Raw genomic sequence first — 16,335 nt, forward strand, 5'->3', positions numbered from 1 at the left:
CACAATCAACTTGTATTTAGAGCTAAAGCTGTAATGAAGACAAAAGCTTAACCTCATTGATCTAACCCTGTAGTCAGTCTGAGGTCTCCCATTCAGTTCAGTGAGAGAAGTATCATGCTCCATATTGTATGTTAACAAAGATGCCATTATTTTACCCCAAAGACATTCTGGGATCTTCTTTTGGCAACCACAATTAACTTCAAGTATAATAGCAATAAGTACACATGTTGACCCTGAAGTAATGCACCAAGATTTCCTTGTTTGGTTAGGATTATTCCAAGGGCAGGACTCCTTGAAATCAATGAAGCCTACTCAGTACGCATTTTGTAAAATGGTTCAAACACAGGGGAAACTTTGGCCTGAAGGATCTGGAGTAAAATGCAATAAAAAACATTCTAGCAATATCAAAATCTGTTCTTCTTGGTTCCCAAAAGCTGGCAGAAAAGAGGGGGAAAACATCAATTTATTTGTCATATATGTTCCAAGTGTAATACAGGAAACTAATATTTTTTACCTCTGTTCTTCTTGGAACTATGCAAGAAGGAACGAAGACAATCTCTGAAAGTTTAATTTCAAGTACATCTGGGGTGTGAAAATGCTGGAGAGATGTCAGCAAAATCATTATCTAAATATTATATTAAAAACATTTATAAAAGAAATTTAGTGGGTTCATTTCCAGTGGAGAATTATTTAATATATAGCATGGTGACTAAGATAAATGAGGGATGAGCTTCTTCCCTTCACACTTATATTAAAAGATAACTATTGATGAATCTATGGATTGGAATGGAAAGGTCCGACTCAGTATTCTTTTCTTTTACTGTTGAAAGCTTTTAACTTTTTGGTATATACTCAATATTTTGTTTGGAAAATCTTCCTTCAGGAGATAAACATGAGCTCAATTAGCATTTGAAACACATTTTTGTTTCCCAAACAATGTGCGTAGCAGACATAACTGGAACAGAAGTTTCCACCATTTTCATGCCACTTTGATCCAGCTGGAATGACTCCAGCAATGCTGAAATGCTGCTACTCGCCTAGAGTGAGGTAGAACAACAATAAACTCTAGGCAGTAATATATGCAATTATTATACAAAGCAAAATAACTCAGCATGAAAGCAGTCATTATTTCTGCCATGATTTAGACCAAAAACCTCTCAAAGATATGTATTTAGATGTAAATGACCTTTGTTATTTTAAACTCAATTATTCTGTGGATTGGTATACTTTAGCATAAGAATTGTTTGCTATTGATGGTATTATATCATCTCTTGAGCTGTGACAATTTGAAATAAAGAAAACAATATTAAAAACATTTTTCTTTATTGTATCAAGAAGGATCAGGAAACGAAAAAGAAATCAGGAGTTAATCCAGACTTTACTTGGAGACGCTGAGAACAGAATTGGCTCAAAACACTCAGTCCTTGCAGGATTTCAAGAAATCTTCAACTGACCTTTACCCCCTGAAATGGAAGTGTTCTTCTTTATAAAAGTTGAGAGCTAAGGGCCAAATTATGCTTTCAGATTCATGTATAAAAACCCCACTGACGTCATGACACTGTGGGTTTCATGTAGAAACGAGAATTCTTTCTAAATAAGAAGACACCCTAGACATTTCTAGCCAATAATCTCATCTGCCTAGGAGTCCATTTAAGCAGTATGAGAATAGGGTGACCCTAGAAGGCAAAGTTAATGTAATTCATACAGTGTAAGGGTTAGGCCTTATTTTCATGGCTTATTTTCTCTCTTGGGCTCCTATGCGTGTACTGCCAGTTGTGAGTATACCCTATGAAACAGCCAAATCCTTGCCAAATCCTTATTCAAGTAAGCTTCCCAGTGAAATCAGGTAGGCATAAATAAAGACTTTAGGATTTGAATCAGTACCATTAAAATGAATAATATGCTTAAAAGGCTGTCTTAATTTCCTGCAAAATAACAAAATGTCAGAAATACCTTTGCCGTTTCTCACCTACTTTGTTTGTATGAGATTTCTACTTTTGACACAGCTCTACATCTACCTGGTCCACACTAAAGGTACATCTGTAACAAAGCTCTATTCCTAGCCATTACATAAAGGAAAAAAAAAAGAATCAAAAGTAAAACATTTTGGATAGGCTCTTGGGATTTGGTTTTTACATCACTTTTAAGATAAAGGGTCATCAGTGCATATACATTGCTATGAATCATTTTATTGCTTATGCATCTCTACTGGAGATCAGCATCAAAGTAAATTAGGCAGTTTACTCTGGTGACTTGCTGCAATGCTTATGACTAAATAGCTATGCTTGGATGAGGTTGTTATTTTCATTAAATGGCATGGGTACACCAATAATCTGTTTTTGAAATACTTCACATGTATTCAGCTTTTATGATGTCAGCTGTGTTTCTGCTTATGTTCCCTTTCTTTGATTGGCTGCACCATAGTAAATAATGACCAAAGGTTGTACATTAGTGGAACTTTTGGAGGATTCAAAGAGGCTTTAATCTACATATGAGCCACTGGAGGCTTTAGGGGCCATTGCCTCTCTCTTTGCTCGCTACAGGGTGTCTCTCTTCTCTCTCCAAACAGAGTTATCTTATGCAATACTTTGGGGAAAAAAAAGAAAGCCTTGGGAAGGAAACTGGAGCATGATCTGAGGATTGTCTTATTATTATGGGAGACAGAAATGGTTTGTCTCTGGACAAAATGAACTACTTGCCACAAACATGCCTAAGTCCAGAGAGGGCCTCAGACCCACCAAAACAGAATTTATTACATGGCCATTAAAGTATCCCTTAAGCACTTTTTCCTAAGCATAATGTAGACAGGCCTGAGGGTATGCATAAACTTCAGCAGCCTCCAGTGGCTACCAAGCCTCTCACGGTTACATAAAGCAGCTTCACTCCCACTTGCTCCCAGCCCCACATCAGGTGTACTCTTCCCAACTTTGACATAACAAGCATTTGGAGCCTCAGAGAGGAAGCATCAAAAAACAGCCTGTAGCTTGCTCCTTCATCTACATCAGGGCTGCCCAACTGGTACCCTGTGGGCCTCTGCAGCCACTTCTCCCACTGCCACAATTATGGGGGGACATGGAAGCCACACACCACTAACACCAGCCATGTGACTCGGCATATTAAAAGCTTGAAGCTCAGTCTTGCCCTGTCTCCTGCTGGCCTGGGTGGCAACAGAAGGGAACCCAGGCAGCACCGGTACCCAGGGAAGCTGCAAGACCCAGCAGCTACACTGTAGGAGTGGATGGGACCCTGGGAGACCATGGAGGGGGTTTAGGAGGGCATTGCAGCTGGTACAGATGAACTAGAGGACCAGGTGTGGCTAGAAGGGTGGTATGAAGGCTACAGGTGGGGCTGCCTGTAAAGCACCCTGCAGTTTGAGAGGTTAATACCTAAATATTGCTCTTCCAGGGTCTGACACCCAGATAGTTACATGGAGGTTAAAGCCAGACTGTTGAGAGGGTGGAGAGCATATTTGCTCTGGGTCAGGGACACTTGGGGAGTAGCGGGGCTGGGCTGGACCTAGAGTAGCCTAGTCTTTAGTCAGGTACTCCAGGGGGCTGGGATTGACAGGGAACAGCTTTGCCTAGGCCAGGGGCACCAGGGAGCTAGGACAAAATATAAGACAGGGCCAGCGGCCCAGGGAATGAGGCATGGGCAGGCTGAGGCAGAAAGGGCCAAGAGCCATGGGCCTAGTGTAATCAACAGTGAGGGGCTGAGAGCAAGAAAGCACAGCTGAATCAAGTGGGACAGAGCTGGAAGCCCACAACCAGAATATTGATGGGTTAAAGCCAAAAGGGCTGAGGCCACAACAGGAAGGAAAAACATTGGCAGAGTAATACCTGAGAGGCACAGGTGTGGCTGTAGAGTAGTACATAGGCCACAAATTTAGTCCTGAAGGCAGTTAGGGCCAGCGGGGTCCAAGCCATAAAAAGAGACTATGTACAATGGAGTCAGAGCCCCAGGCCTAGGGAGAGATGGGGTGCAGCAGGGTCAGAGCCCCAGGCCGATAGACTGTGTGAGATGGGGTCAGAGCCCCAAGTCAAGCAGACCAAGTCAGGCCTAAGGAGGAACAGAGAACTAGAAAGAGCACCCAGAGCTCACCAGCCTCCCCTCGTTATAAATACCATCGAAGTGTGGAAGACATGGAGGCAGAGTGAGACCCTGAGGGGCTGGAGTATGAGCAGGGCAGAACTAAGGGGGTGTCACAGCTGCCTTTATGGCATGTCCTGTTATAGCCCGTCCCCCACAGCATGTGTCTCATGTGGTGCATGACCTAGGGGCTCCACACCAGCACTGCATGTGGCTTCTGGCTGCGCCAATGCTGGGCAGTTCTGTTCTACACCAATAAATTCTTCCTCAGCCAAAGACAGGTTGGTGAAGGCCTCTTCACGGCACTTTAGACCATGGCATAATGGAGCAAGGAGAGATTTAAGAGTCTTACCTGATGTATGCAGAATTTCAGGCAAAAAAAAATTAAAGGTGTATAAAGTTATAAATATAAACGGGGCTGATACTGAAATAATATAAAAAAAAATATAAATGGGGCTGATACTGAAAGACAATAGAGGGCATCATCAGGCAAGACTAGTATAATCAGAAATACATCACTGTCTCCAAGACAGATCAGATGATATACCTCAGAAAAAAATCAGTAATTAATCAGGGGGCAGAGTCTGGAACAAAGCACATTCCTCTTCATAGCTATGTGGTCTGAATCATTTGGCCATTTGGAGAGACACAGAACTTCCATTAGTCAGGTCTTTTTTAAAAAAAAGCAAAACACGAAGGGGAGAGGAGTTGTTTGGTTCATATTGGAAGGTTCACCTTTGACTTTCTTTTCCTGTTGCTTCTATAAATGTTTTTTAATATCCAGTGAAAGGTCTCCCGGATGTCACTGAAACAGGACCTGGTACAAACAAATCAAATATATGTCATCTTTTCAAATAGGCTGCATTCATGGCTGTGCAATCAGGCTGTAACTGAACACTCTGCTAAGTCAGCATGTTGCGGCTAGTTAGGAAAACAAGACAGGATATAATGTCAGTTACTTGACGCTTGCAGAAGATGAATTAGGAGGAAATACCATTGTATTCACCACAGGTATATGACCCAGGCTCAGACTGGGTAGAATTTGGTAGCTACATGTTTCTACATAGAACAACAAACTTTATGAAGGATGTAGACAAAATACTGAGCAAACTGTTTCTTATTATACTCCACTGCTTCAGTCACTGTGTAAGACATAAAATATGTGTAGTCTGATGCCTCCTCATACTAGAGATTTATATACATTAAATAACATGACAAAATCCTAATTAAATGTCACTTACAAGTCAGAAGCATATTGGCAGAACAGTTAAGGGCTACTACTCTGGGTTTGGAAGTGTGAGTTCAAGCTTTGCTCTGGGCTTATGCCAAAGGCTGCTGCCACTTGAGCCATCTATAAATGGGGACCTAGTCAGTCAGGCTGGGCTGCCAAAGGTGGTCAGACATGACTCTAGCCCTGTGGTTCCCTTATACATGTTGTTGGCTACAGACACAGGTGTGCTGTAACCATATGGGTCTCTTTCCTTCCACTTAACAGTCTGCTTTGGCCTCTGTTACAGAACACAGAAGAAAATAATTACAGCAACAAATGTAACAACTACTTGAATGGTAGAAAGTTGATTTAATGTACTAAAAACTTTACTTAAATCTAACTGCAGCTGTGTCAGTGTTTGAATTAATGAGCTATAGTTTGTAAAGCCTTTGACGTTAGTAGTTAAGCATAATTAACAGGAGTGTGTGTTGCTGCAGAGGTCTGGTGAATAGCAATTGTTATGGAAGGTAATTTTTGCAGGGTTTCATAACCATACTGAAAGGCAGCAGCAAGGCACAGCTCAGCTGACAATTTGTCCTGCTACATTTTTTACGTCAATGTCAGGAAAACTCACTGAGCTAAAACAGAGGTCTGTTTTTATTCTCACAAAATTAATCTGATTTGGATCTAATGTGAAGTCCCAGTCTGAGCAAACATGATTTCTATTTGTGCTATTTCCATCAACTACACAGTTGGTCCAATGAAAGATATTACCCTAAGAAATCCTTGCCTTTTGCATCATTATGGGACCATCTTAGCTACAACTTCACTCTTACACTACCAGCCTTAAAATAGAAATGCTACAGTTGATGCTCTCTCATAGACATGTCCTAAAACAGCCAGCAGTGGATTTTCAAGAACAGTTAGATATATAATGCTGTGTAACTCAACAGTTATGTGATATTGATACTAGGAACAGGTAATACTTAGGAGTCTATGCTTCTGAGACCCCTGCAGTTTTGCACTTACTTAACAACCCCTATATGTCTCATGTTTCCAACAAGCATCTAGACCGTAGAGGAAAAAATTCACCTCCTCCCCTGATGTCACCCACTTCCCCCAGAATCTAGATGCCACTCAATTTTACCAACCTCCTCCATCCTGCTGGGCCCTACTAAAACCTGTCACTTTAAAGCAATTATCCAATCTAAGTAGATTAGAATAACAATACCATATCCTCCAAAACAGTTGCATGGAGAATTATCTTCCCATAAACTACCCTGCCACATGTTCTGATCGCATCCATTTATGATAAGTAGATAGGTAGGTTGTGTAGGTAGGTAGCAGTTGTGTAGCTCTGCCACATTAATGATATGTAGATGGGAAAATGAAGTATATGAAGGAAAGGCATCAATTTATCCTATGCAATGCTGATCACCTGGCACAACATAGTCTGCTATTTTTGATGACTTTACTGAGGTACAAGCATTGTAGGTGTAAGACAGTCTGCTGGACTGAGCAAGCTGAATGGTGCTTTCACCTCAATGGCTGATAATTTCTCAGTAAATTTACAGTTTTTCATCTAGTTCTACCGGTAGCTCCTTCCTCATCAAATAGATTTATTTCTTGAGCATTTTGATGACTCACAATAGTTTGTAGAACAAAGCCTCATGGTGATGCTGCATGATATCAGAGAAATGTGCAGGAGAAGGTGTGGGGGGATGAAGTAAATTAGGCATTAGGATTTTCTCTTGGAGAGTCTCTGGAAGGCACTATCTCTGCTCAAGACCCTGAATATCAATTGGGCTAAGCAAACAACAACAATGAAACGTTACTTCTCAGGTATAAGTTAAGCACATGGGTAGGGCAGGAAGAATGTAGTTTGCATAATTGTTTCAGGACAGTATAACATGTTTTCTTCACCTTCACTAATGAATTATTTTGGAGCAAACATTTAGAAAGATGCAAAGGTCTAATTCAGTAAGGTAAGATTATAGTAAAATCCCTATGCAAGAATGTAGAGGACACCAGCTTACAGGAAACATGTTCTGTGCAGTGATAAGTGGGTAAATAATATACCTAAATCACATATTTAGACAAGGGAATTCCTAAAGAACCTGTTGGGAGCAGCAACCATGTTAGGAAGTGCAAATGTGTTTGTATATATAAGATACAATATGAAAAGTTCTGTTTGTCCAATTGATTTCCGCCTGTTCCCATTTGCAAGTCATCTGTATTTACACACCATATATAACTCCACACAGCATACTGACTATCAAGTCTTGATAGTGGATGTGCTTTAGTGAATTTCCATACTTTTGACTTCAGAAAATCTACACAATCAGTGAGATTTTTAAAAAATATGGGCTCCTGTTAATACATTCTGCAATTTTTATAATTTAAATCCTGCAGTCTGCCTACATGCAAAACTTCTGAGAGGACTTCAGGACTGGGCCTATGCCCAAGATAAAATAAACAATGATCTTTTAAAAAAAAGGCTCGGTTTTGAGTTGCATTTTCCAGGGTATGAATGCTGTTTTCTCAAGAGGAAAACAAATTATCATGTTGGTATTTTAATGGATAGTTTATGTAGTGGTAGCCTTAGGTTTGTTGGGGCCCTGGGCAAGAGTGTCATTTGGGGACCCTTAGAGGCTTACTTTTGATGACCCATAAGCAAGTCGGACATTTTTAAATTTCAATTTCACTTTGCCCTATCCATGAAACTGCAATGAAAGTATCTTAATACAATATTGATAATACAAATATTCAGTGTTATTAATTTTTATTTTTATAAAGTGTGGGGCCCCAGACAGTCGCCCAGTTTTCCCTCCCCTAAGGCTGCTACTGTTTATGAAAATGAGCTTCAACAAATATTTTTTAAAACATTTAAATTTTCCAAGATTTCTGTTCCTACAAACACACATATCTATACAAGGCCAGTTCTTGTTGTCTTTACTCAGAAGGCAGGGTAGATATACAGCTTTATAGACTAACTAAATAAGAGATAGATAGATAGATAGATAGATAGATAGATAGATAGATAGATAGATAGATAGATAGATAGATATGGAGAGTACAAGCTTTTGTGAACCCAAGTTCACTTCATCAGATGCAAACTCCTGTTGACTTCAGTGGGAGTTCTGCTTGCTAAGCACTGAGTTGAAAGAAGATGAGACTGTTGGCTACAGCCTTACTGAAATAAACTATGCTAGTCACTGTAACACTCCTGTGTTTGAAAATGTTTACATTAGTTACATTCCATTCATTTTCCACCCATAATCTAGTTCTCCTTCAGATCTAAAAATCTAAATAATCATAAGCCACTTGAATTCTGCACAACATATTTGTTTTATTTTACATGTAACTGATTTGACATTGAAAGAGAATGTCTATTCATAACTATAAGGAACATGCAAACCATATCCACAGGAATGAAAATATAGCTTCCTTAAAAATATGTTGTATCATAAATTCTAAATAACTGGCACAGTGTCCTCAGAACATCCAAGGTTTTCAGCTCTTCTCAAGTTCCCAGTGTCAATCTCAACTAGGGTCATATTTCTTAGTACTTGCAGTATCAACAAGGTAAGAAGGGCCTGTGTAATAAGTGATAATCACTCCATCATAAATCTAAAGATAGATTACAACACAAATATTATAAATGGATTGAAGATACTATAGTACTCTCTTTGACAAAGACCTATCAATTTAGTGATTTAAGACATTGAAAACACAATATATCAATAACAGAAAACAAAATACAGCAGTTTTGTGTTTGTAATGTTGCCCACAATTAATTGAGTCACAAAGAAAACATGGGACAGTTAAATAGACCCTTGTGGTTTTGGAGAGGAAGACAAAGTCCTAGTCACAAGACTTTACAACCTCACAAGAGAAAATGTATGGGAGTGGTTTATACAGCATATCTGTGCCTTTTGTTGTGGCACGTGAATTAGTTAAACACAAGGTAATTAATTCACAAATGACTAACTCTATAGAGGGTGAAAGCAAGGAATACGGGGAGTAAAGTCAAATGGTAGCCAGTGGTGCAAAATAGGAGCATGACATAAATCATTTAGTATGCTAGGCAACTCCCATTAGTAGGTTTGTTGTGAGCATGTATCCTCTTCCATCAAGCTACAAAACTATCCACTCAAATGGAACAATATAAAAAATGAATTATGCTGATTTACATGGACTTTAGGAAGAAAGGTACTGCCATTTAACTGCTACGTTACAGTAGTCACATCATTAAAAAGTCAATATTTATCTATGCTGAATCTGAAAACTCTAGGCATTTTATTTGTACTTGAAAAAGGAAAGGATACACATTGCGGCTGATGACATTTCATGACAGCCACTGACTCTCAAGCTATATCAGAAGTTCTTACCATATATAGGAAGTAGGTAGGAAATGTTTTTTCTGTTCAGCTAAAAATTTAGTAATAGAAAAAGTGCTCCTATTCCAAACCAGTGCATAGTATCTAAATCTTGAAACTTTTTGAGAACTAAAAGTCTGAAAAAATGGTTTAGATCAAGCACACTCTTGTGTTTTGATCATTTTGAAATATTTCATTTTGATTTTTTCACTGAAAATTTAAAACTTGAAAAAAAAGATTCATTGTAAACTGAAAAACAGAAATTTTATTTTTTTAAATGTCAAAATATTTTGTCAGTTTCAAAGCTTTGATTTTCAAAACTTGAGAAATCTGTTAAAAACAATGTTTTCTCCAAATGCATATTGTCAATTAACTGAATTTGGTATTTTTAGACAGAAAAAAGTTCTGTCAAAAATGTCCTGATCGGAACTAATGATAAATTTCAAGCAAGCCCTATACATCTGAAACTGCATAGTACAGTTCACCTCTACCTACTTACATTTGTCTCATCCAAACTTTTCTGGGACCTCCCTATTATATAACTACGGTCACAAACTGGCAGAGGGTAGATTTAGACTGGATATCAGGAGGCGCTACTTCACTGTCAGGGCGGCTAGGATCTGGAACCAACTTCCAAGAGAAGTGGTGCTGGCTCCTACCCTGGGGGTCTTTAAGAGGAGGCTGGATGAACACCTTGCTGGGGTCATTTGACCCCAGTACTCTTTCCTGCCATGGCAGGGGGTCTTGATGATCTGCTCAGGTCCCTTCCCACCCTACAAACTATGAAACTATGAAACTGTCAGATTACAATGGTAATCAGCAAAGGCGAGGTTTCCAGAATGTATTCCCTCATTATTACTATATGCAGTAAATTCATCAGGTCCAACTCTGATTCTAGTTAAACCAGGGTAAATGTAGAATAATTCTATAAAATCCATGTAGTTACTCCAAATTTACTCTGGTGTTTCTGGGGGTAAACTTTGGCCCATCATCTACAGTAAAACATTTCAGTATAATAAAATGTATATAAAATATCCAGCCAACTATAGGTACAAAGTCAGACATTTGGATTATGTTATCCAAGTAAGTTCATATTTCACTGCCTTATTAAGACAACATTAGGGACTGTTTGCTTTTCAAATTTAATATTATGCAAAGAGTGTACAATATTTTTGCAAAATGCTCTACTTTCACCCAAATTGCTAGGTTTCAAAGCTTCACATAGCTATGCTATTTAAGAGATAGTCTCTCTGTGTTGTCACATACAAGCTTTAAAAACAACAGGACAATTAAAAAAAACACAAATGAAAAAGGAAATCTGCTGTGTTTGAAGTATAGTTTCACTTTTTAAAACATGTTTGTTCTTTACCCTGCTCATTAGTCTCATGTGGGATGTTGCTCCCTTCCCCACTAGTTTATTCCCCACTTTTTTAGAGCGTTTGTACTGTATAACATTTTTTGCTGTGTCCAATTAAAACACAATGCTTCTTTCTTTTGCTATTGGCTTGCCTACCTACCCCAATGTTGTACTTGTGACAAATTGCCCTTTCTATGCATAGGAACAATGTTATGAGCATCATGGGGTTGGGAGGCTTAGTTATAGGTGCAGGCCATATTGAAATGGCCCATCATTTATTACTTTTCAATGGCCCCAGACAAAAAAAAAAAATGAATTACAATTAAAAAAACATTTTTTCTTTACAAATACCTCATCAAGATGCCCAACAGCTCCAAAGATCTTTGCCATCTGTCCAATCAGACTTGGAAAACTCTCACCAATCTCTTTCAGCATTGGAAGAGAACTGGCCAAGGCTACTGGTTCATAGTCTGATATTTCTATAAGTATATTTAGGATAATATCATTATGATGAGGGTCTCTTAAGTGGCTAATTAGAAATGGAATGCACTCTTTTAACACCTATATCAAAAGCAAAACAAAAAAAGACAAAAAAGGCAAAGTTAATAAAAAATACGTTTGCAAGAAAGTCAAGACAGCTACTGTATTTTACGATGATAAAAAGAAACAATTGTTTATTAATTTTGAGATAAACAAATCTATTCCAGTAAAAATGAAGATTTTTTTTCAACCTAGATGATCTTTGCATAGATCTGTTGCTGAGGTCAATTCAAGTTCACAAGGAACAAGGGTAGTCCGTGGCCTTAGGTTTATATGTATAACCTTAGGTTATACATGCATAAATGCAACTTTCCCAAAATAAGAACATTCCTATAAAAGACCATAGTCAGATGTTTTTTCCCTTTAGATTGCTCTGGATTATTGCTAAATTGTATTGATTAAAACAAATTATTAGTTAATTTCCCCAATAATTCAATAAATTAAAAATTAGCAGAGATTCCTGCTCAAGCCAAGAGGCTAAATAAAAACAGAAGACTAATGGCTGAAAAGGCAAGGTCCTCAAGTGGTCTGAAATGATGCATACCACTGTTATTTCATGTAGCTACAATAGTACACAGAAGGATCTGCTCCCCAAAATTGTAGATCACTTGTAAACAGTATTTTCCATTACCTATTAACCATTCCATTAATATGATGTGCAGGCTACTGAGTAACTATGATGTATCAATATACATCCAACTCAATGTGACTGTTGGCCTATGTATATGAATTTTATAGGGTTAGTACTGTAATACATGTATGTGTGCACATGATGTGAGAGAAATGCTGAAAGGGACTGTGTTATTGTTCCATGTGAGTTATTACTGATGGTGAGGAAGTATGGTATGGCAAACATGGGACTATAAATTGCGAGTAATAGCAAACACTACTACTAAGGACTTTGTATAAAGTGTGACTCAGTGTCAAAGCACTGAAGTGGTTTAAAGCTGGTCATTTAATAGATTTCATAGACATTAAGGCTGGAAGGGACCTCGAAAGATCATCAAGTCCAGCCCCCTGCCCCAGGGGCAGGAATTCAGCTGGGGTCACAGGATCCCAGCAAGATAAACGTCCAATTGACTCCTAAAGGAGTCCACAGTAGGTACTTGCCCCACCTCTGGTGGCAGTCTGTTCCAGGCCTTGGGGCTTGGACAGTAAAGTTCTTCCTTATGTCTAGCCTGAAATGGCCTTGGACGAGTTTGTGACCATTTGACCTCGTCATCCCATGGGGCACTTTGGTGAACAGGCATTCCCCCAGATCCTGATGTACACCCCTTATATACTTATAGGCAGCCACCCTGAGCCTGTGCTTTTCCAGGCTGAAGAGTCCTGTAACTCTCAGCCTCTCATCATAAGGCCTGTTTTCCTGCCCTCTAATAATGTGTGTGACTCTTGTCTGGGCTCTATCAAGCTTCTCTACATCCTTTTTAAATTGTGGCGCCCAGAACTGGATACAGTACTCCAGCTGCGGTCTCACCAAGGCCGAGTACAGTGGGAGGATGACATCCTGGGATTTGCTAGAGAAGCATCTATGGATGTAAGCCAGAGTTTTGCTCACTTTGCCAGCTGCAACATCACGTTGATGGCTCATATTCATCTTGTAGGCAATCATGACCCCCGAGTGCCTTTTGGCCATGGTGCTAGCAAGCGTAGCACTGCCAAGTCTATAAACATGCCACAGGTTTTCCTTCCCAAGGTGGAGTACCTTGCATTTTTCAGTGTTGAAGGCCATCAGGTTTTCATCCACCCATTTTCCGAGCCTGTCAAGGTCGGCCTGGATCATGATCCTGTCCTCAGGAGTGGACGCTTTACCCCAAATTTTGGTGTCATCAGTGAACTTGGCCAGTCCACTTCTGATACCAATGTCCACATCATTAATAAAGATGTTGAAAAGAATAGGCCCAACAAAGCCTTGGGAGACCCCACTGGTCATGGCACACCGCAATGATTGACTTCTGTCAACTACCACTCTCTAGGTCCAACCTCAGAGCCAATTTCCCAGCCAGCAGACTGTGATGTAGCCAAGGCTATAGTTGGCCAGTTTTCCTATGAGATGATCATGGGATACCAGATCAAAAGCTTTTTTAAAATCAAGATATCTGATGTTAATCTCTTCTCCCTTGTCCAGGTGATATGTCACCTGGTCATGGAAGGAGGTAAGATTGGTCAGGTAAGACCTACCCACAACAAAATGCTAGCTATCCCTCAGGAAGTTGCCTTCAGCCAGTTTGTCAAGAATAGTCTCTTTGATGATTTTTTCCAAGATCTTTCCCCAGATAGAGGTCCAGCTGATGGGCCTGTAGTTCCCTGGATCTACTTTCCTCGCTTTCTTGAAGATAGGCACCACATTGGCCTTTTTCCAATTGAGTGCTTCACCTGAGCGCCACGAGTTCTCAAAGATCCCTGCCAGTGACAGAGCTATGACGCTTGCTAGCTCCTTATATACCCTGGGGTGTAAGCTGTCTGGGCCAGCTGACTTAAAGGTGTCCAGCCTCTCAAGGTGTACCTTCACATGGTCAACACTGATGAAGGGTAACAATTCTCCCTCACCCTGGCTATCCCGTACCATATTGAGCAGGGCCATCCCCTGGGGCTGGTGAAAAACCCATGCAAAATACCTGTTACGCAGGTTGGTGTTTTCCTGGGAGTCAGTTGTTAGTTGACCCATATGGTTTAGTGGGGGTCCAATGTTACCCTTGATTTTCCTCCAGCAGCCCACATATCTAAAAAAGGACTTTTTATTGTCCTGGATACATGTAGCCAGGTGGAGTTCAGTCGCGGCCTTGGCCTTCCTGGTTCACTCCCTACAGGTCCAGACCAGTGCAAAGTACTCCTCCTTTGGGGTGGATCCAGTCTTCCATCCTTTATAGGTCTTTCTTTTTAGACACAGGAGGTCTACTAGGTCCCTGCAGAGCCAAGGGGGCTGCTGTGCCCTTTTGCTGCCTTTCCTCCAAGATGGGATAGACATTGCTTGAGTTTCAAGGATTGCTCCCTTGAGAAGCAACCACTCTTCCTGAACTCCCCTCCCCTTTGGGTCGAGGTCCCTTAGGGCCTCATCAACAAGTCTCCTGAGCTTGTCAAAGTCAGCTTTCCTGAAGTTGAGGACTTCTGCTTTGCTGGAAACCTTGCCAGCTTTATGGCAGATGGTGAAGGTGAAGGTGATGAACTCATGATTACGGCAGACAGTGAAGGTGATCAGCTCATAGACTTTCATAGACATTAGGGCTGGAAGGGACCTCAGAAGATCATCGAGTCCAGCCCCCTGCCCCAGGGGCAGGAAGTCAGCAGGGATCATAGGATCCCAGCAAGACAGACATCCAAATGTCACTTTAAGGCATTCAAAGTAGGTGCTTGAATCATGGTTAAGCATATATACTTGCATGGATATAAGCTGGGTTAATAAGAGTGAGATCCTGTCAGTAAAAGTCAATAGAGTCTTTCCACTGACTCCAACAGGTTTGGATCAGATTCTAGAAGCATATATGTCTATTTCTTGATTTAGATAGTTAGTTTTCACAATACCAGATCCTATTTTACCACAAATATATGACAGACACACAAGATAAAATAATTTGACAGCAACAGTATGGAACCGTATGAAAATGGCATTTTGGCCCAAAGGCTGCAAGCAATGACAGGATAGAACCCATCTGACTGAAAAGTATTGGGTTTTTTTAGAAACAGTTATATTTTCTCTGTAACTATATATTATGGTAACATTTCCTTGGCTGTAGTGGGGTGGTACTAAACTACCATTGCACTCTACTAACATCATTAAATGTAATTTCTATAAGGGAGGCAGCTTTGTACCCAGTTCTGATGCTTTGAGCCCCAATAGAGTTATGTCTGCATCGAGGGTGTGTCATTTTCAAAACATGAGCTCTGTACCTTTAGTTAAGTTCTTGCTCACTCATATTCTGGCACCAGTTCACTTTAATTCTCCTTTAAATTTTTCTTGAGCCTTTTATCCCTTCTTATCTTTACAAAAGAAAATGCAATGAGAAGCAACAAAACTGGCAAAGGATTATGCAAAAATGCCAGGAAATATTAAGCAAAACTGAGCTGAGTCAAAGTGGAATGTTTCCCATATTAGATCCTTTACTGTCCAGATAGCAGTTCTGGTTTGAGATATCCCAGTGAAGTCCATCTGACATACCAAGGAAGCCCCTGTACACATTAGCTGAGTCCCTTAAATTTTCATAAATCTCAGTGTTGAGAATTTACTAACTTTTAAGAAAATCTGGCTGTTCTCAAAAGGTTTTGTGCAAGTACATAGTTGATATAGAAAAACTCCTTGTATAAACTAGTTACATTCCTTTAACTAGGGTAGTAAAAATGACAGCATTATGAACATTTTCCTATCTGACCGATTCACTGTAGAAATCTCAATTCCATAGCAGAACTGAAAAAATAACATGCAATAGGTAATTTAATGATGAATTCAGTGTTCTTTTCAACTCGTAGGTTATCCATGGGAAACAAATAATTTCCTTGCATTATTTCAACTAACACTATGTTGAAAATGTTGTTATATGGATTGATCACAAGTATTCAGAATTGCATCTGTGTTGCAGTAACTGGTTGAATAGCATGGCTGCGTTTTACTACCTGTTGAGTAGTAAGTATTGAGTGTACAAACATATGCAACACACACAGGTACTCATTTGAACACAATATTTAATTGCCAGCTCACTGATTTTTGCTTTTCATAACCTTTTTTTTGTAACTAAACCTCTATTACCAAAACCTTTGTAGGCATTAAA

General features: G+C 39.7%; 1 protein-coding gene across 13 annotated transcripts in view; it reads right to left on the reverse strand.

Annotated features, from left to right (window-relative positions):
- The window catches only part of VEPH1 (ventricular zone expressed PH domain containing 1), a 182,921-nt gene that overhangs the window by 113,139 nt on the left and 53,447 nt on the right, over positions 1-16,335 (reverse strand). For 11 of the 13 annotated variants that reach the window (XM_019491675.2, XM_019491674.2, XM_019491676.2 and 8 more), the window contains one exon: positions 11,384-11,593. In XM_019491675.2, the coding sequence (XP_019347220.1) occupies positions 11,384-11,593 (210 nt within the window). Of the gene's footprint in view, positions 1-8,625; positions 8,927-11,383; positions 11,594-16,335 lie in introns of those variants that run through there. The other 2 variants (XM_019491684.2, XM_019491685.2) reach the window with 2 other exon arrangements.

The sequence above is a fragment of the Alligator mississippiensis genome, chromosome 7 (genome assembly GCF_030867095.1).
Source record: "Alligator mississippiensis isolate rAllMis1 chromosome 7, rAllMis1, whole genome shotgun sequence".
Classification (NCBI taxonomy): domain Eukaryota; kingdom Metazoa; phylum Chordata; order Crocodylia; family Alligatoridae; genus Alligator; species Alligator mississippiensis.